Source organism: Ailuropoda melanoleuca, chromosome 15, assembly GCF_002007445.2.
Source record: "Ailuropoda melanoleuca isolate Jingjing chromosome 15, ASM200744v2, whole genome shotgun sequence".
Taxonomy (NCBI): Eukaryota; Metazoa; Chordata; class Mammalia; order Carnivora; family Ursidae; genus Ailuropoda; species Ailuropoda melanoleuca.
The window spans coordinates 33078059-33097086 of NC_048232.1; the positions used below are offsets into that span (position 1 = coordinate 33078059).

The following is a 19028-nucleotide window of genomic DNA, read 5'->3' on the forward strand; positions in this document are numbered from 1 at the left end:
CATGAGAGATATGGACTATGAGAAACAAACTGGGGGCCTCAGAGGGGAGGGGAGTGGGGGAATGGGATAGACCAGTGATAGGTAGTAAGGAGGGCACGTATTGCATGGTGCACTGGGTGTTATACGCAACTAATGAAGCATCNAATGGGATAGACCAGTGATAGGTAGTAAGGAGGGCACGTATTGCATGGTGCACTGGGGTGTTATATGCAACTAATGAATCATGGAACTTTACATCAAAAACTAGGGATGTACTGTATGGTGACTAACATAACATAATAAAAAATTATAAAAAAAATAAAAATAAAAAAATAAACTACGTCAAGAAGATTAAAAAAAAATATTCCTGGCTTCACCACCTACAAGTGGGTGAGTGACCGTGGGCATGTTGTTTAACCTCTCAGAGACTTGATATTCTCATCTGTAAAATAAAAATAATTCTTACCTCTTGGGGTTGTTGTGAGAATTCAAGAACAAAATGTTTGAAAACAGCGCAATGTCTGGTGGAGAATCAAAGCCAGCGCTGTGCCCCATGAATCAGAGAGATAGAGGTGAGTTTACTATACCCATTTCCACCCTGGCCTGGGAAGACAATAAAATTTCAAAACCATAAGAAAAAAGGATACCCAGATTGGAGAAAGTATGGGACTTAAGGAAAAATACCTTGAAAGTTCTTACTTTCAGTGAATGGAAGGCTCAGGAGACCCTCCTGTCACAGACCTCAAGGGCAGGAGAGGGCTTTCTTGGTCACGTGTTTATTCAGGTGCAAATAGAAATCGGTTGGCTTTGGCATCTGGGGGGTGTGTTCATGGGGGGACATGAGGAGGGCCAAGGAGAAGGAAAATGAACTGTTGGCCAACCCCACAAAGGTCAGACAATGAAACTGACCTCAAGGTGCCGCTGAACACATCACGATTAGACCCAAGAAACTAGGGCTTCCCTGTGGAGATCATGAAAGAACACAAAGTCTAGGAACTCCATTCACCCTGAACCCCCAATCTTCTTGACTTTCCTGAGGCAAGCTTTCTCTTTGTAGGGAAAACTGGTGAGCGAAGATCTCATAGGTGCTAAGAGTTCCCAAGAGAAAGAGGCGGGGGCCCAGGACCGGTCTCTCCAACCCCACGAGACACTTCTCACTTTAAAAGCCTAAGCAGTAACTTGCAACCCCCCAGATGTATGTATGGCATGATTAACAAACGCTTTCTCCCCGTGGGTGTTGTGTAAGTTTTAATTAATTCCCTCATGTCAGCCGTGTCTCTCCGTTTCCCTCAGGCCTGCTTCCCAGCTCCACGGTCCCCAGGGCCTCGGCAACAGCAATTTCCTGCTCCAGAGGAGCACGACTTGGCAAGCACAGCAGTAATCACAGCCACCACAGTTCCACGATGACTTTTGTCCCTCAACATTTAAAAAAAGGAAAAAGTTGGCAGCCTAGCAATGAATAGAGCTCTTCAGCAATTTCCTTTCATTATCTCATTCGGTCCTCACGTCGACCCCAGAGACAGGCCTAACAGCCATTACTCCAGTGTTCTAACAATGGGAAAACTAAGGAACCATGTGACAGCAAAGTCACTTGTCCAACAAGAGTGGAACTGGGACTTGAAATCTAGAAGCCAAATCCCTGGCTCCCGGTCCAGGACATCCTAATGTGCCACCCAGTCCTGCCCATCATGGGGCCCCCTCACCTGCCAGCTCTGTCCCCACATCGGTTACATGACCTCTGAAAGCCCAGCTCCTTCCAACACCAAGAGGCCACAGCATCCCACGCAGCAACCAGGAACAGCTGACCTCCTCTAAGAGGTCCCCTACTTCCTCATGCCCTCACCACTGAGCCTGGCTTCTGGAACATGGACCAGTGAACCCTTTGGGGATGGTCATTGCTCCCTGCCCACAGTCTTCACTATGCCCCTGTAACACCAACACAACTCCACCTGATTATCTGCCTCCTCCCTCCCACTTCCACCCCAGAGCTGCAGAGAGACTCACTACTTCCATGTGTTAATATCCCGTCTTGGTTCTTGTCGCACAACATGAAGACCTCACCAGGACAGATCAAACACCACAAGATGGCAAAAACTAAATGTGGGAACAAAGGAAAGAAATAGAAAGAAAGGACAATTTTTAAAAAAGAAAAAGAAAAGTAAGGATGTAAGATGGAGCCAGGAACGAAACTAAAAACCAAAATGGAAGACCTATGCCCTTCTTTTTTTTTTTTTTTTTTAAAGATTTTATTTATTTACTCTACAGAGATAGAGACAGCCAGTGAGAGAGGGAACACAAGCAGGGGGAGTGGGAGAGGAAGAAGCAGGCTCTCAGCAGAGGAGCCTGATGTGGGGCTCGATCCCATAACGGCCGGGATCACGCCCTGAGCCGAAGGCAGACGCTCAACCACTGTGCCACCCAGGCGCCCCAGACCTATGCCCTTCTTAAGGGTGAGCCACAAGTCTGGCCGAAACGGTTTGGCAGCCAATCAAAAAAGGAAAGTCTGATCAGTTCCAGAGTTCATGGTGTCCATGAGATAAAACATAGACAGGCTACTCAGGGCAGTACAATTATTCTCGGAGCCAGGACCAGACAGAAACTTTGCCCCAGGACACTCCTAGAGAGAGGACTGTGGTTCACATCCTTGCATTGCCTCGAGAGTGAGTTACCCAGGATGGGTTGTAATAACTGCCCTCAACACAGGAGAGGGCATCACACCAAAGGACCTCTGGGATTGTGGGGAGAGGCGGGGTACCCACTCTGTCTTTTTTTTTTTTTAATATTTTATTTTTATTTATTTGACAGAGAGAGAGACAGCCAGGGAGAGAGGGAACACAGGCAGGGGGAGTGGGAGAGGAAGAAGCAGGCTCATAGCAGAGGAGCCTGATGTGGGGGCTCGATCCCAGAACGCCGGGATCATGCCCTGAGCCAAAGGCAGACGCTTAACCGCTGTGCCACCCAGGCGCCCCAACCCGCTCTGTCTTGATAGAGCTTGATCTAGGCTTGATCTCAACATTGGCTCTACTGATGGTTGCAACCAGATAATTCTTTGGTGAATGTCCTGTGCATCCTAGGATGTTTCCCAGCATGCCCAGCTTCTACCCACTAGACGCCAGGAGCACCCTTCCCCAAAACAGTGACAAACGAAATGTCTTCAGATATAGCCAAATGTCCCTCGGGGGACAAAATCACTGAGAACCACTGATCCCACAGTAGAAATCATTGCTTCTATTTTCTTTTTAATGTGGAGAGGCAAAGAAGGGACCTCGTTTTATTTTTATTATTTTTATAGCTTTATTGAAGTATAATTTATAGACCATAAAAATTTGCTTATTTAAAATATGCAATTCAGTGGTTGCTTTTGTTTGTTTCTTAGTATATTCACAGGGCTGTGTAACCATCACCGCTATCTAATTTTAGAACATCTTCATCATTTCGGAAAGTAACTCTAGGCCCCAAAGCAGTCACTCCCTGTTCTCCTTTTCCCCCAGCCTCTGGCAATAAGTAATCTGGTATTTTTCTTTTTTTTTTTTTTAAGATTTTATTTATTTATTCGACAGAGATAGAGACAGCCAGAGAGAGAGGGAACACAAGCAGGGGGAGTAGGAGAGGAAGAACCAGGCTCACAGCGGAAGAGCCTGATGCGGGGCTCAATCCCGTAACGCCGGGATCACGCCCTGAGCCGAAGGCAGACGCTTAACTGCTGTGCCACCCAGGCGCCCCAATCTGGTATTTTTCTTATGGATTTGCCTATTATGGACATTTTACATTATAGAATCATGCAAAGTATGGGGGGGGGGTTTGTGCCTCGTTTCTTTCATTCCACATAATTTTTTCAGGTTTTGTCCATATCATCAGTACTTCAACCCTTTTTATTGCCAAGAAATATTCCATTATGTGGAGATGCCATATTTTACTTATCCATTCATCAGTTTATAGACATTGGGTTGTTTACACTTTGGGGCTATTATTAATAATTCTGCTATGAGCTTTCATGTACAAGCTTTTGTGTGGACATTTGGTTTTTAAATCCCTTGGTGTATAAACCTATGAATGGAATGGTTGGGTTATATGATAGCTCTAAGTTTAGTAGTTTGACAAGTTGCCAGTTTTTCAAAATAACTGCACCCTTTTATGTTCAGGCCAGCAATAAATGATGGTTCTAATTTCTCCACATCCAGCACTTGTTGGCTGGTTTATAGTGGTGTTCATCTGTTCTGTTTCTCAGTTGATCTTCCTTTTAGCTGTCCTGTCCATTATTGAAAGTGGAGTGTGGATGTCTCCAGAAATTACTGTTCACTTGTCTATTTCTGCCTCCAGTTCCGCCAGGTTTGGCTTCCTGTATTTGTTGTTAGGTGGCTCTACTAATATCAGGCAAAAGTAGAGGTTAAAACAGAAGTTATTATGGAGACCAAGAAAAATATTTTATAGGAATATGGGATTCACTCTATAGTGAAGGCAATAATAGACATTAAGTTGAAATACATGAAGTGGGAATTTTTAAAAATAGAGAAAATCAGCAAAACAGAAAGTTGAGTCTTTGAAAAGATCAACAAAGTGGACAAACTTCCAGCTAGACTGACCAAGAAAAAGAATAAAAGTATTAAAATCAGGAATGAAAGAGAAGCTATTACTATTAAATTTACAGAAATAAAAAAAGCTTAGGGGCGCCTGGGTGGCTCAGTCGGTTAAGCCTCTGCCTTCGGCTTGGGTCATGATCCCAGGGTCCTGGGATCGAGTCCTACATTAGGCTCCTTGCTCCTTGCATCTCCCTCTGCCTGCTGCTCCCCCTGCTTGTGCTCTCACACACACACTCTCTTTCTCTCTGACAAATAAATAAATAAAATCTTTTTAAAAAATAAAAAAGATTATAAGAGAATACTATGTGTCCAACATCTGGACTTCTTTAGCAATCCTATTTATTGCTTTTTTTTCCTTTTCCTTGTAGATGGGCCATACTCTCCTGTTTCTTTGCATGTCTCATAATTTTTTGTTGAAAATTGGACATTTTAAATAATATTATGTGGCAGCTCTAAAAATCGGATTCCCACATCCTTGGGGAGTTTTGTTGTTGCCGTTTGTTACCGTTGTTTATTTAGTGACTTTCCTGGACTAATTCTGTGAAGTCTATATTCTTTGTTACGTGTGGCCATCTGAGTTTCTGCTTGGCCAGCTTAGCAGGGAGCTAATGATCAAACAGAGATTTCCTTCAGTGCCTTGACCATTAAATCTCCCCACTTTGCTGAGGCGCTGTGTGTGTGTGTGTTGTGGCATAGCTTTGACTCTCCAGCAGTTTACAACTCCCACTTCGTCTGCATTTCCTGCTTGTATGGATTCCCTAGGTCAGCCGGAGGTGAGAGATGTGCAGCTGTGTACCGCTACCTTGCATTCTAGACCCTCAGGATAGAATAAGAGATTTTCAAAGCCCCTTATAGACATCCCCAAATTCTCCTTTCAAGATTTTAGCCAGCCCCTTGTTTGCCCCATAAGACTGCCACATCAGGCAGCAGCAATTTTTAAATATTGCCACTGATTATCTAACCAATGCCCTACTGGTAGAGATTTCCTCACTGAACACATAAAGAGAAGCCCTGTAAATGGGGCTTTCCCAGGGATATTTCAGACAAGTCAACGAGTGACAATCCTCTGGAAAGCAGCTCTTTTGGGAGCTCAAGCCCATTCTACCCCTTCCAGTAGCTGCTAGGATTCTGGGTTTTGCAGTTACTGTGGATCCAAGGCCACTGGTTTCAAGGCTATGTGGAGCTCGGGAAAGACAATAAGAATAGGGAGAGTTAAAACACCACAAAACTCACTGTACTTGCAAGATTTCGCCATTTTTCTTTAAAAAAATGCTCTTTGGGTTGTAAGCCTTTGGTTAATTTCTAGAGTTCTGAAACACTCAATTTTGACAATTTTTGTCAGTGTTCTTATTGCTTTCATGGAAAAACATGTTTTCGGAGGTCTTTACTCCACCATTCCAGAAGCACTTCCTCCTGTCCTTAGTTTTTTTTTTTTTTTTAAAGATTTTATTTATTTATTCGACAGAGATAGAGACAGCCAGGGAGAGAGGGAACTCAAGCAGGGGAGTGGGAGAGGAAGAAGCAGGCTCATAGCAGAGGAGCCTGATGTGGGGCTCCATCCCAGAACACCGTGATCACGCCCTGAGCCAAAGGCAGACGCTTAACCGCTGTGCCACCCAGGCGCCTCCCTCCTGTCCTTAGTTTTAATCACATTTCCTTCATAGTTCCCTGGGGTCTCAGAAGGGAGTGGGTCCTGAAGAAACAATGGAACCAAAAAAGATTTCAAGGACTTCACGTCTGCCTTTTGCCAGATCCCAGAGTCATAAAACCTCAGGATGAGCCCTCTGTTTCCCCACGGCCATGGTTTTTGGGGTGCGGGGGTGCAATAACCATGTTGGGAGACCAGGGCCAGCGCTGACAGGGAGTACCTCAGGAACTGGGTAGGACTGGAACTGTTGGGATGAGTGAGGAGTGAGTCACCAGCTTTTGTGGTATTAGTAAGTTGGTCCCAAAGACTAGCACTCATGGCTTTCCATTCTTTTTAGTGCCTAGGTTGCAAGGAGGAAATACAATTTTCACAGTGTTTCACAACATATAGAACCATGAGTAACTTTCTATAATTGTCATAACTGACTTCACATTCTATCTACAACCTGGATGTGGCAGGCAGGGCCACTCAGAGACTGAAAGAAGACTAGCCCTCTTCGTTTTCCAGGCTCCGGGTATAATAAAAAACAAAGAAATGCCAGAACAGAGTTACTAAAATATTGATATACTTTACCAACCAAAACTTTGAATACAATCAATAAACACAAAGACAATGGGACCTTATTTGGCAATAAGGTGAAGGCTATACTTGAGGCCCTTCATGGATACAAGGCCCAGGCCCTGTAGTTTTCCTGGTTCCACTAGTACTAAGGCTCCTCCTTTCTGTGCTGCTGGGGAGTTCTTTGCTTCCCAGTGGGAGCAAGTGAGAATTCAGCTAAGTCGCACCAACTATGAGTCCTCTGTTGCCAGGAGAGCCGCCTACAGCTCAGCATATCAAAGTGGTGGTTCCTCCCCCACGAACCCAAAGAGGTGAGAAGTACGTGGTCCCCAACTCACGGCGGCGTCTCAGCCCCTGGTCACAGCCTCCTGCCTCTCTGGGCTTCCCGGGGGGGGGGGGGAATCATCTCCTGTGTTCTAATGGGGTGCTGCACCCCTCTGTTAGGAGGGAGCTGTTACAGAGCAGTCCAGAAGAAGCCTAGAAGAGATGCTTTATCTAAATAAATCATTCCCTAGTATCGTACAAGCAAGAGTCCTTCTAGACCTAGGTCTTCAGGAGGAAAGGTTTCTTGTGGACCCTTCCTCTCTCTCTACCCATGTTCAAACTTCAGATTGTAGCCAAATGCTAACAGAAAATTTCCTCCGTTCAGATTTTACCAGATCCGAATTACCTCTGATTTCGTGAATGAAGTAGGCGTTGTGCGCTGTAGCCAGTTTCCTCACGATTCACCTACAGGGAAGCGGGGGAGCGAGGTTCTTGCCTCACGGAGCCGAAGAATGAATCTCACCCACAACGGAGAGTGAGTAAAGCAATAGAAGTTTATTAAGTGAAGATACAGAAAAAGCTCTCAAGAGTGAGAGGGGTTCCGACAGGGTTGCCAGCGGGGGCCTTTAGGGTTGGGCTTTTATAAAAAGCTAACCAAGGAACTTAAATCCTTTAACATCTCTATTGATAACACCTTCCATGGCTTACTTCCTTTTTAGGGTCTGGTTATTCTTTTTTGGTCACAGGTGATGATCATAAAGACACCCACCCCACACGACCCACCCTGCACGCCTAGGGCACGGTGGTCCGATCTGTCCCCTATCTCTGGTTTCCCCACACCTCCACGTTTTGGGGTTTCTGTGAGCCTGATCACACAGCTCTCTCTCCCTACCTAGCCCCGCCTGTCCCTTACTCAAAAGCAAGCATACCTGATTCTAGTGAGGATTAATTTTTCTCCCAAATCCATAAAATCCAGTTTCATATTAGGAAACCATACACTGGGGCTCCTGGGTGGCTCTGTCAGTTAAGCGTCCAGCTCTTAATTTCCACCCAGGCCATGATCTCAGGGTCGTGAGCCACACATCAGGCTCCATGCTCAGGGGACATCTGCTTGGGATTTTCTCCCTCTCTCTCTGTCCCTCCTCACCCCGCCCCCAGGCTCATATGCCCACTTGCTTGCTCTCTGTCTCTCTCTCTCTCAAATAAATAAATGCATAAAATCTTTTTTTTAAAGGCACATATTGTCCTGATATTAAGATCTTGACCCTATTCCTTCAAAATTATAACCCTAACAGGACTGAGCTAAGGAACACTTGCCTTCTTCCCAAGCCCGCAGTACCTCTACTTGGTCCCTCAGCCCTCCCAGGCCAGGTGCAAAGTCCAAATTCTCATCCACAACTCTGTTCCCTGACAGAAGGAAAGGGCAGGTGTCGATACTTAGCACATACCACGGTGTGCATTCTAACACGTATCTGATGGCTTCCATGATTTTTGCTGTGATATACCAAAACATCACATTTGAACATAAGAAGGTACACGCAGGAGTTACACAACAAATATATATTTAACAAGAGCACACTGGGGTGCTGGGGGGCCCCAGCTACTCCACCCCCCCACCACCTGCTCCCTGTGAGTTGTCCTTATGACCACAGGAGACTGAAGATGAAAGTCTGCCAGCTGCAGGATAAAGCAAGACATTTTAGCACAGCCACACCTTCAAAGGGTAAATTATCACTTTGGGTTAACCAGTAGCTGTTTATACTCAACATTCTGACCCTTACTCCAAGCCTGCACTTTGCCCCGTTCCTGAAGCTGAGTGCCCAGCCCCAGTCCCTGCCCCAACCCCAGGAATGGGCTCATCTGATCCTCTGGCCCTGACCATTGCTCACTGACCAGGCCCCTGATCCTCCATCCAGCTCTTCCTGCCACACATCCCTGCCCAATCGTGGCCGGACTCCATTTGGCCCTATTCACCCAAGCCTGGTCTCAGGCCCCAGACAGCTCCTGTTTGACCCCACCTGTGAGGGGCTCGGTCTCTAGGCCTGACTATGTGGGCATAGCTGCTAGATCGAGTCCTTTGCCACCACTCCTCCCTGAGGTCAAGCTCTGGAATGTCCAGCCAGCCAAGCCCTAAACAGCACTGCTTCCTGGAAGAGCAAGAGGGCCTAAGGACCTGAGCTCACAGGCTTCAGACCCCTTTTCAGACAATAAAGTGGTTTCTTAAGATAGTGCTTCTCAAACTTGAATACACATAAGAATGACCTGGGGACCTTGTTAAGATGTGGCTTTAGATTCACCAGGTCTGGGATGGGGCCCAAGACTGCAGTTCTAACAAATACTCAGATGAAGCCAATAGTGTTGGTCCGGGGACTACACTTTGTTTTGTTTGTTTGTTTGTTTGTTTTTTTAAAGATTTTATTTATTTATTTAACAGAGATAGAGACAGCCAGCGAGAGAGGGAACACGAACAAGGGGAGTAGGAGAGGAAGAACCAGGCTCCCAGCAGAGGAGCCTGATGTGGGGCTCGATCCCATAACGCCAGGATCACGCCCTGAGCCGAAGGCAGACGCTTAACCGCTGTGCCACCCAGGTGCCCCCGGGGACTACACTTTGAGTAGCAAGCTTCTAGAATACTAATTATTGTCATTTTGCAAAATTAAAAAAGAAATATTTCACAGTAACAACAGCCCTAACGTCACCAAGGGAAGAGGAGAAATTGTTTCCTCACAGTTCACTCCAGCCCACAGAATTTGGAGTCTGTCCCATGCATATTTTGCACTAATCACATGCAATACTGCTTTGAATTTCACATAAAAGTTTCCTGTATGTTGTGATGAGCACTGGATGTTATATATATGTGTTGAATCACTACGCTGTACACCCTAAACTAATACTGTATGTTAACTAACCGGAATTTAAATAAAAACTTGCTTAGAAAGTTTCCTATATGTGTTTTGTTCACTACTCATACATCTGGTTCCTTTACAGCATTCATTCATTCTGCAAACAAGACTGATTATTACTGTGCTGGGGCCATAGGAACATATAAGACATAGTCCCTGTGCTCCATAAGCCAACGGGCTTTTAAAGGAGACAGACACGTAAATAGGTATTTTTGGCACAATATGGTAAGTACAACAATAGTATCTGTATATAGTGTGAGGGAAAAGAGGCCCAGGACAGTGTCAGAATCGGGGAGTCAGCAGCAAAGCCATTCTGGGCAAAGGAGAGCCTGAATGAAGCTGACAAAGAGAAGCGGTGAGCCAAGTGAGGTGTAGGGGACCCGCCCAGCAGAGGCTCCAGCGTGAGACAGCTGGGTAGCAGGGGAACTGCACGCACTTGGGGTGTCAAAGCACATCAGCGAAGGAGAAGGCCTCAGAGAAGAAGCTGAGGTGTTAACCGGGGGCTGATCACAGAAGGCCTTTCTACCGTGGCAAGCAGCTTGGACTTTATCCTATGGACGACAATGAGGAAACAATTCCGATTTTTAAATAAGGGCATGGCATGGTGATGTTTGTGTTTTAGGTAAATCATGTTTGGTGACTGTGTGGAGAATGGATTTGAAGGTGACAAAACTGGACAGCTGTTTTCATGGTCCAGAAACCAGATGATGTGGGCCTGAATTTACAGCAGTGGCGGTTGGGATGAGAGAGACAGATTCAAGGTGTGTTGAGAAGGTGTTTGGAAGCACCCGGCAAGATTTAGTGATGAATTGAATGCGGACGGGAGTGAAAGAACAGGAGGGTGAAGAATGGCTCCCAGGAGCTTGGCTTGGGGGAATTACAATGTATCCAACTGAATCAGAAAGGACAGGAAGAGTTGCTGGAATAGAGTTCCAAACCAGAGCCAACCTCTATGCTAATGGGTCTCCAGTATTTATCTCTAGCCTAAAATGCTCTTCAAAATTCCAGATTCACATATTTAACTGCTCATTGGGCATATCACCTTCAAGCCAGCATGCCAAAACCAAATTCACCATCTTAAAAAAAAAAAAAAAAAGTCCTTATTCTGGTAAATTGCCTTCAGTGACCAGAGTCAGAAGTCTCAGAGCAGCCTGTTAAGAATTACAAATGTTCACAGGGCGCCTAGGTGGCGCAGTCAGTTACGTCTCTGACTCTTGGTTTCAGTTCAGGCCCTCATCGCAGAGTGGTGAGGTTGAGCCCAGCCTGGGGCTATGCCCTCAGAGGGGAGTCATCTTGAGAGCTCCCTGCCCCTCCCCTGCCAAATAAATAAATCTTTGGAGCTCCTGGGTGGGTCAGTAGTTAAGCGTCTGCCTTCAGCTCAGGTCATGGTCCTGGGGTCTCCAGATCGAGTCCCGCATCGTACTCCCTGCTCTCCCTCTGACTGCTGCTCCCCCTGATTGTGTTCTCTCTCTCAGTCAAATAAGTGGGTAAAATCTTAAAAAGAAAAAAACAAGAAATTGGGATGGACGGTGGCAATGATTGCACAATAATAGGAATGAAATGAATGCTGCTAATTATATACTTAAAGTTGATTTAAATCGTAACATTTATGTATATTATGCATATTTTACCCAAATTTTGTAAATGAAAAATAAAATGCTCCTTCTTACCACCTCCTATATAAATCTCGTCTCTGTCCCCACTACGGCTCCATTTTTCATTATCCATTCACTGGACCGTTGTAAATCATCTCTTTTTTTAATCTCTTCTAATTTTTATGTAATTCCAATATAATTAATACACAGTGTTATATTAGTTTCAGGTGTACAATACAGTGATTCAACAATTCTGTACAGTGCTCCATGCTTATCATGATAAGAGTACTCTTAATCCCCTTTATCTCTTTCACCTCTACCCCCAAACCCCCCCACCCCCCACAACCATCAGTCTATTCTCTATATTTAAGGTCTGGTTTTTTGTTTGCGTCTTTTTTTTCTTTGTTCATCTGTTTTGTTTCTTAAATTCCCCACATGAGTGAAATCATAGGGTATATGTCTTTCTCTGACTTACTTCGCTTATACCTTCTAGGTCCATCCACGTTGTTGCAAATGGCAAGATCCCATTCTTTTAAATGCTGAATAATATTCCATTGTATGTGTGTATATACACACACACGCACATATTCCATTGTATATATACATTGTGTATATATATATACACATATTCCATTGTGGTGTGTATATATACGAGTGTGTGTATATATATACACATATATAACAGCGTCTTTATCCATTCACCTATCTTTGGAAACTTGGGTTCCTGCTATATCTTGGCTATTGTAAATAATGCTACAATAAACATAGGGGCACATATACCATTTGAATTAGTGTTTTTATCTTCTTTGGGTAACTACCCAGTAGTAGAATTACTGGGTCATATGGTAATTCTACTTTTAATTTTTTGAGGAACTTCCATACTGTTTTCCACAGTGGCCACACCAGTTTGCATTCCTACCAACAGTGCACAAAAGTTCCTTTTTCTCCACATCCTCACCAACATTTGTTTTTTTCTTAGGTTTTTGATTTAGCCATTCTGACAGGTGTGAGATAATATCTCATTGTGGTTTTGATTTGCATTTCCCTGATGATGAGTGATGTTAAGCATCTTTTCATGTGTCTTTTGGCCATTTGGATGTCTTCTTTGGGGAAATGTCTATTCATAACTTCTGCCTTTTTAATGGGATTATTTGTGTTTTGTTTTTTTGTTTTTGTTTTTTGCATTGAGTTGTATAAATTCCTTATGTATTTTGGATATTAACCCCTTATCAGATATATCATTTGCAAATATCTTCTCCCATTCAGTGGGTTGTCTTTTTGTTTTGTTGATGGTTTCCTTTCCTGTGCAAAAGCTTTATATTTTCATGTCATCCTGATAGTTTAAGTTTGCTTTTGTTTCCCTTGCTGAAGGAGATATATCTGGAAAAATACGTTTCTACAGCTGATGTCAATGCAAACCATCTCTCAGCTGGTCTCCCAGGCTCCAGTCTTTTTTCCTGTAAATCCAGTCATCAGAGAGATGCTTCCAACAAGACATCAGACCATATGACTCCTTCCCATTTCCTATAGGATAAGATCCAAACTCCTTAGGTTGACATATAAGATCCTCAATGATACAGACATTTATCAATGAAATGGACCCTTTATCAGTGATATGGACCTTTTATTCATCCATCCAATAAATATGTGTTGAGTGATCTCTGAGACCGACACTAGAAATGGCCCTGAGTATATATGGCAATGAAGAGGAAAATATGCTTTCTGACAATGTAGAGTTAATTCACTAGAGGAAACAGCAGGCTTTAAAATGTTGACAAAATTTTTCAGTTATAAATTGTGATAAAACTATTTGTTGTTTATTGATCACATGAGTTTTTGATGCAGGCTGGCTGGGTCCAAAGACCGGAAGGAGGAGGGGGTCACGCAGCACCAGCCAAGAGGATCTTTGCCTGGCACAGGATGCGAATCAAATACAAGCTGAGAGGAAGTGAGAGTAGCTTATTGAAGACATAGAGTGTAGATACACACAGAGTGTCTGGGAGACTAGGAGAGGAAAGGAGAGTGAGTCTCATCTTTGCCTGGGGTCCTGAGTTTGTTGATGATTGTGGTCCTAATGTGTTTTCTCAGGCATCCAGGAACAAAGACAAGGTGTTTAGGTGTCCTCCATGAGTCACTTATGCCCTGGAGCCAGGGATCTTGGTGAGTCACTGGTCTTGGAAAATGTTTCTGACAAGCCCACCCGGTCACTCCTTAGATGTTACCTATTGTGTGGGAAGAGTCCAAAGATATCATTAACTCCTTGACCTTTATAAGGAGGACATACATTATCTGTTCTATAAAGCATGTGTAAGGCAGGAGTGTAGGTCCTACGAAGAATAGAAGCAGGAAAAGGGATGAAAAAGCAGCTTTTCATGGGGTCCCTTTAGTTTATCTGTCTCGTTTTCAGTGTCTTCTACTTGCCAGGCACCACGCTAGGTGCTGGACATATGATGATAAGGAAAAAAGACATAATCCTTGCTCATATGGAGCTTATTGTCAGAAGCTAATCAGATAATAACAGCAACAAATGGTAATTACAAACTGAGCTCAGAGTTCTTGACCTAGATGGGGGAAGGGAAGGGACACTTTCACTCTAAGACCTGAAAGTTAAGGAAAAGTTAAGTAGGCAGGAGAGAGGAAGGGACTGCTGCAAGGAAAGAGAGCATAGTGGGCAAAGGAAATGACAAGCTCAAAGGCACTGAAGCAAAGAGAAGTTAGAGAGCGTGAGAAGTGAAAGATTGCATAGCTCAAGCTTGGTGAGGGTAGAAGAATGGGGTGAAGCGGCCAGAGGCTAGTTCTGCAGGGCCTTTGGGCCTCCATAAGGATTTTGGATTTTATGCTAATGGTGGTGGGAATTCACTACAGGATTTTAAGCAGGGGGTGGCTGTGGGGAGACCAGTAATGAGGCTATTGTAATGGGCCAGACAGACGAGGGTTGTGGCCTGCTCTGTGCCCGTGGAGGTGCTAGAAGTGCGCGAAATAAAGATAAATCTGGAAGCAGAGCTGGCGCGACTTGGAGATAGCTTGGATATGGGAGTAAGGGAAAAAGAAACTCAAAAAATGAGTCCTAGGAATTGTGTTAGACTTTTTTAAGTGTAATGATATTCTGGTTATATTTTTTGTTACGTATCTTTTAAAGAAATATATTAAAATATTTACTGATGAACAGACATGTCTAGGGTTTACTTCAAAACAATACCCAGGGTGGAAGGGGAAAGCGGATGAGGCTATGGATGGGGCAGGATTGACCATGGCTTGATGGTTGTGTTGAGGCTGGATGATGTATACACGGGGGCTCATGACTCTGCCTGTTTTTGTGTGTATTCAAAATCTTTCATCATACAAAGTTTAAAAAGAGAGAAGCAGCAGAAAGAGAAAGAAGAGGTGAGGGGGTGGGGGAGGAAGCAAGAGATGGAGAAATAAAATAAGTCCTAGGTTTTTGCTTAAGCAATTGAGAAGCTGATGGTGCCGTTTATTGAGATGGTGAGAACGGGCAAAAGAAACTTGAGGAGTACCATTTTGGACGTATTAATTGACACATCCAGGACACATGCTGAGGAATTTGTCAAGTAGGCAACTGGATATGCAAATCAGAATGAAACTCAGGAGTAAAGTCTGCATTAAAGAGATTAATATGTGGAGGCGCCTGGGTGGCACAGCGGTTAAGCGTCTGCCTTTGGCTCAGGGCGTGATCCCGTTTGGCTCAGGGCGTGATCCCGGCGTTATGGGATCGAGCCCCACATCAGGCTCCTCTGCTATGAGCCTGCTTCTTCCTCCCACTCCCCTTGCCTGTGTTCCCTCTCTCACTAGCTGTCTCTATCTCTGTCGAATAAATAAATAAAATCTTTTAAAAAAAGAGAGAGAGATTAATATGTGAATAATTAAACCCATGAAAATGGATGAAGTTACTTAATGATATAATGTAGACAGAGGGAGACCTAAAGCTAAACCTAAAGAAACAAAATCTAGAGGTTGAGTAGATAAGAAAGACCTAAGAAAGGAGTCTGAGAAGGAAGAGCCAGAAGTATAAAAACAAGAAGGCTGTGATGTTGGTTGGGGCGCCTGGGTGGCACAGTGGTTAAGTGTCTGCCTTCGGCTCAGGGCGTGATCCCGGCGTTAGGGGATCGAGCCCCACGTCAGGCTCCTCCGCTATGAGCCTGCTTCTTCCTCTCCCACTCCCCCTGCTTGTGTTCCCTCTCTCATTGGCTGTCTCTATCTCTGTCGAATAAATAAAAAAAATCTTTAAAAAAAAAAAAAAAAAAGAAGGCTGTGATGTTGGGACAACTTATATGAGATAGTATTCCAAGGAGGAAGTAGTAGTCAACTGTTCCTGAGGATGGTAAGAGGTCAAATAAGATAAAAACAGGGAATAGCTACTGGATCTTGCCGGGGCACCGCCCCCAGCGCCACAGCCGCGGCCCCGTTGATTCAGGAGAGGGACGAGGCACAGACAGGATAGCTTGCGAAAGAGAGCGTGGGTGCAGGGGACGACCGCCGCGAGTGTGATCGCCCGAACAGCTGCAACCTCGCGTATTTATTGGCAACAATCAAAAACAATCACAATCAAGGGAGTGATCCGTATTACATTCTAGTGAATAGTAGTGCATCACGGGGAAGGTCACGGGATAGTGGTGCATCACGGGGAAGGTCACGGTATAGTACTGCATCACGGGGAAGGTCACGGGATAGTGGTGCATCATGGGGAAGGTCACGGGATAGTACTGCATCATGGGGAAGGTCACAGGGTAGTAATGGTGCATCACAGGGAAGGTCACGGGATAGTAGTGCATCATGGGGAAGGTCACGGGGTAGTAGTGCATCACCATCATGGGGAAGGTCACAGAGTAGTGGTGCATCGCCATCACGGGGAAGGTCACGGGGTAGTGGTGCATCATGGGGAAGGTCACGGGGTAGTAGTGCATCACGGGGAAGGTCACGGGGTAGTGGTGCATCACAGGGAAGGTCACGGGATAGTGGTGCATCACGGGGAAGGTCACGGTATAGTACTGTATCACGGGGAAGGTCACGGTATAGTACTGCATCACAGGGAAGGTCACGGTATAGTACTGCATCACGGGGAAGGTCACAGGGTAGTAATGGTGCATCACGGGGAAGGTCACGGAGTAGTGGTGCATCACGGGGAAGGTCACAGGGTAGTAATGGTGCATCACGGGGAAGGTCACGGAGTAGTGGTACATCACAGGGAAGGTCAGGGGATCAGATGATGTAACGTTTAGCAAGTGTGGCCTATTCTTAAACATGTTTCTATGGACCCTGCAGGGTATTGTCAAGAGCAATCAGGTTTTAGCAGTGTTCTGCCCTGAACGAGTTGGGCATTCCCAACTGTTAGACGAGCCAGGCGCTCCTGGCTGGTGGGCAGGCCGGGCGTTCCCGGCTGCTACGCAAGCTGTGTTCCTGGCTGCTTGGCTCTGACATTTACACTGAAGGCTGCAAGGTCACAAACATATTTTCCTATTATATCCTTAACATAAGTTCTTGGCCAGGGGCTGCTGCAGGATCTGGCAATGTTCAAATAAGATAAGAACAGTTTTTATTATAGTGTTGGATTGGAGAGGATGGAAGAGTGAATGGAAAGTGAGTAAATTGAGATATCACAAGCAGATGACTCAAGAAGTGAGGCTGTGGGGCACCTGGGTGACTCAGTCAGTTAAGCATCTGACTCTTGGTCGCAGCTCAGGTCTTGCTCTCACAGGGTCTCAGCTCAGGTCTTGATCACAGGGTCGTGAGTTCAAGCCCTTCATTGGGCTCCATGCTGGGCACTTAAAAACAAAAAAAGGAGGGGGGCACCTGGGGGGCTCAGTTGGTTAAGGGTCTGCCTTTGGCTCAAGTCATGATCCCAGGGTCCAGGGATCAAGCCATACGTCAGGGCTCCCTGCACAGCAGAAAGTCTGCTTCTCCCTCTCCCACTCTCCCTGCTTCTGTTCCCTTTCTCACTGTCTCTCTCTCTGTCAAATAAATCAAAGAATCAAATAAAAAGAAGAATTATAAACAATAAGAACATTTAATAAGATGACTAGGTACAAAGCTAATACAGAAACAAAAATGATGAGATGTATATATACAAATGGAAACCAGTTAGAAGATATAAGTGAAGAAGAGACTTCCTTTTATATTAGTCAAAAAAAAAGTAAATAGACTAGAAATAAAATAAATAAAAATAAAACTAGAAATAAGCTTAAGAAATGTTTGGTATCGCCACCTTACGCCAGTTAGAATGGCAAAAATAGACAAGGCAAGAAGCAACAATTGCTGGAGAGGATGTGGAGAAAGGGGATCCCTCCTACATTGTTGGTGGGAATGCAAGTTGGTACAGAACTCTGGAAAACAGTGTGGAGGTCCCTTAAAAAGTTAAAAATTGAGCTACCCTATGACCCAGCCATTGCACTACTGGGTATTTACCCCAATGATACAGACATAGTGAAGAGAAGGGCCATATGCACCCCAATATTCATAGCAGCATTGTCCACAGTAGCTAAATCGTGGAAGGAACCGAGATGCCCTGCAACAGATGACTGGATTAAGAAGCTGTGGTCCATACATACAATGGAATATTACTCAGCTATGAGAAAGAATGAATTCTCAACATTTGCTGCAACATGGACGGCACTGGAGGAGATAATGGTAAGTGAAATAAGTCAAGCAGAGAAAGACAACTATCATATGATTTCTCTCATCTATGGAACATAAGAACTAGGATGATCGGTAGGGGAAGAAAGGGATAAAGAAAGGGGTGTAATCAGAAGGGGGAATGAAGCATGAGATACTATGGACTATGAGAAAAAACTGGGGGCCTCAGAGGGGAGGGGAGTGGGGGAATGGGATAGACCGGTGATGGGTAGTAAGGAGGGCACGTATTGCATGGTGCACTGGGTGTTATACGCAACTAATGAATCATCGAGCTTTACATCGGAAGCCAGGGATGTACTGTATGGTGACTAACGTAATATAATAAAAAATCATTAAAAAAAAAAAGAAATGTTTGGTATCGGGGCGCCTGGGTGGCTCCGTCGTTAAGCGTCTGCCTTCGGCTCAGGGCGTGATCCTGGCATTCTGGGATCGAGCCCCACATCAGGCTCCTCTGCTGGGAGCCTGCTTCTTCCTCTCCCACTCCCCCTGCTTGTGTTCCCTCTTGCTGGCTGTCTCTCTCTGTCAAATAAATAAATAAATAAAATCTTTAAAAAAAGAAAAAAGAAAGAAAGAAATGTTTGGTATCTACATGAAGATATCTTTGAAATACTACTGACAGGACAAAAGAAGGTATGAACAATTGGGGAAACATAACATACTTTCGGACAAAAAGGTATGTCAGTTCTCCCTAAAATATATTTCACATAATCAATAAATACCCAGAGCAAACATCACATTCCATGGTGATAGACTAAAAACTTTTCCTCTGAGATGGGTAAGAGAAAGATGTCTGCTTGACCACTTCTATTCAACACAGTACTGGAAATTCCAGGCAAACCAATGCAAGAAAAAG

At 44.7% G+C, this 19028-nt stretch overlaps 1 protein-coding gene across 1 annotated transcript in view; it reads right to left on the reverse strand.

Moving 5' to 3' along the window:
- LOC100476684 (olfactory receptor 9) overlaps positions 1-16725 on the reverse strand; it is a 25173-nt gene extending 8448 nt beyond the window's left edge. Inside the window, 1 exon segment of the mRNA XM_034643659.1 lies at positions 16150-16725. Within this exon segment, the coding sequence (XP_034499550.1) occupies positions 16150-16725 (576 nt within the window).
- Positions 16726-19028: the final 2303 nt, after the last annotated feature.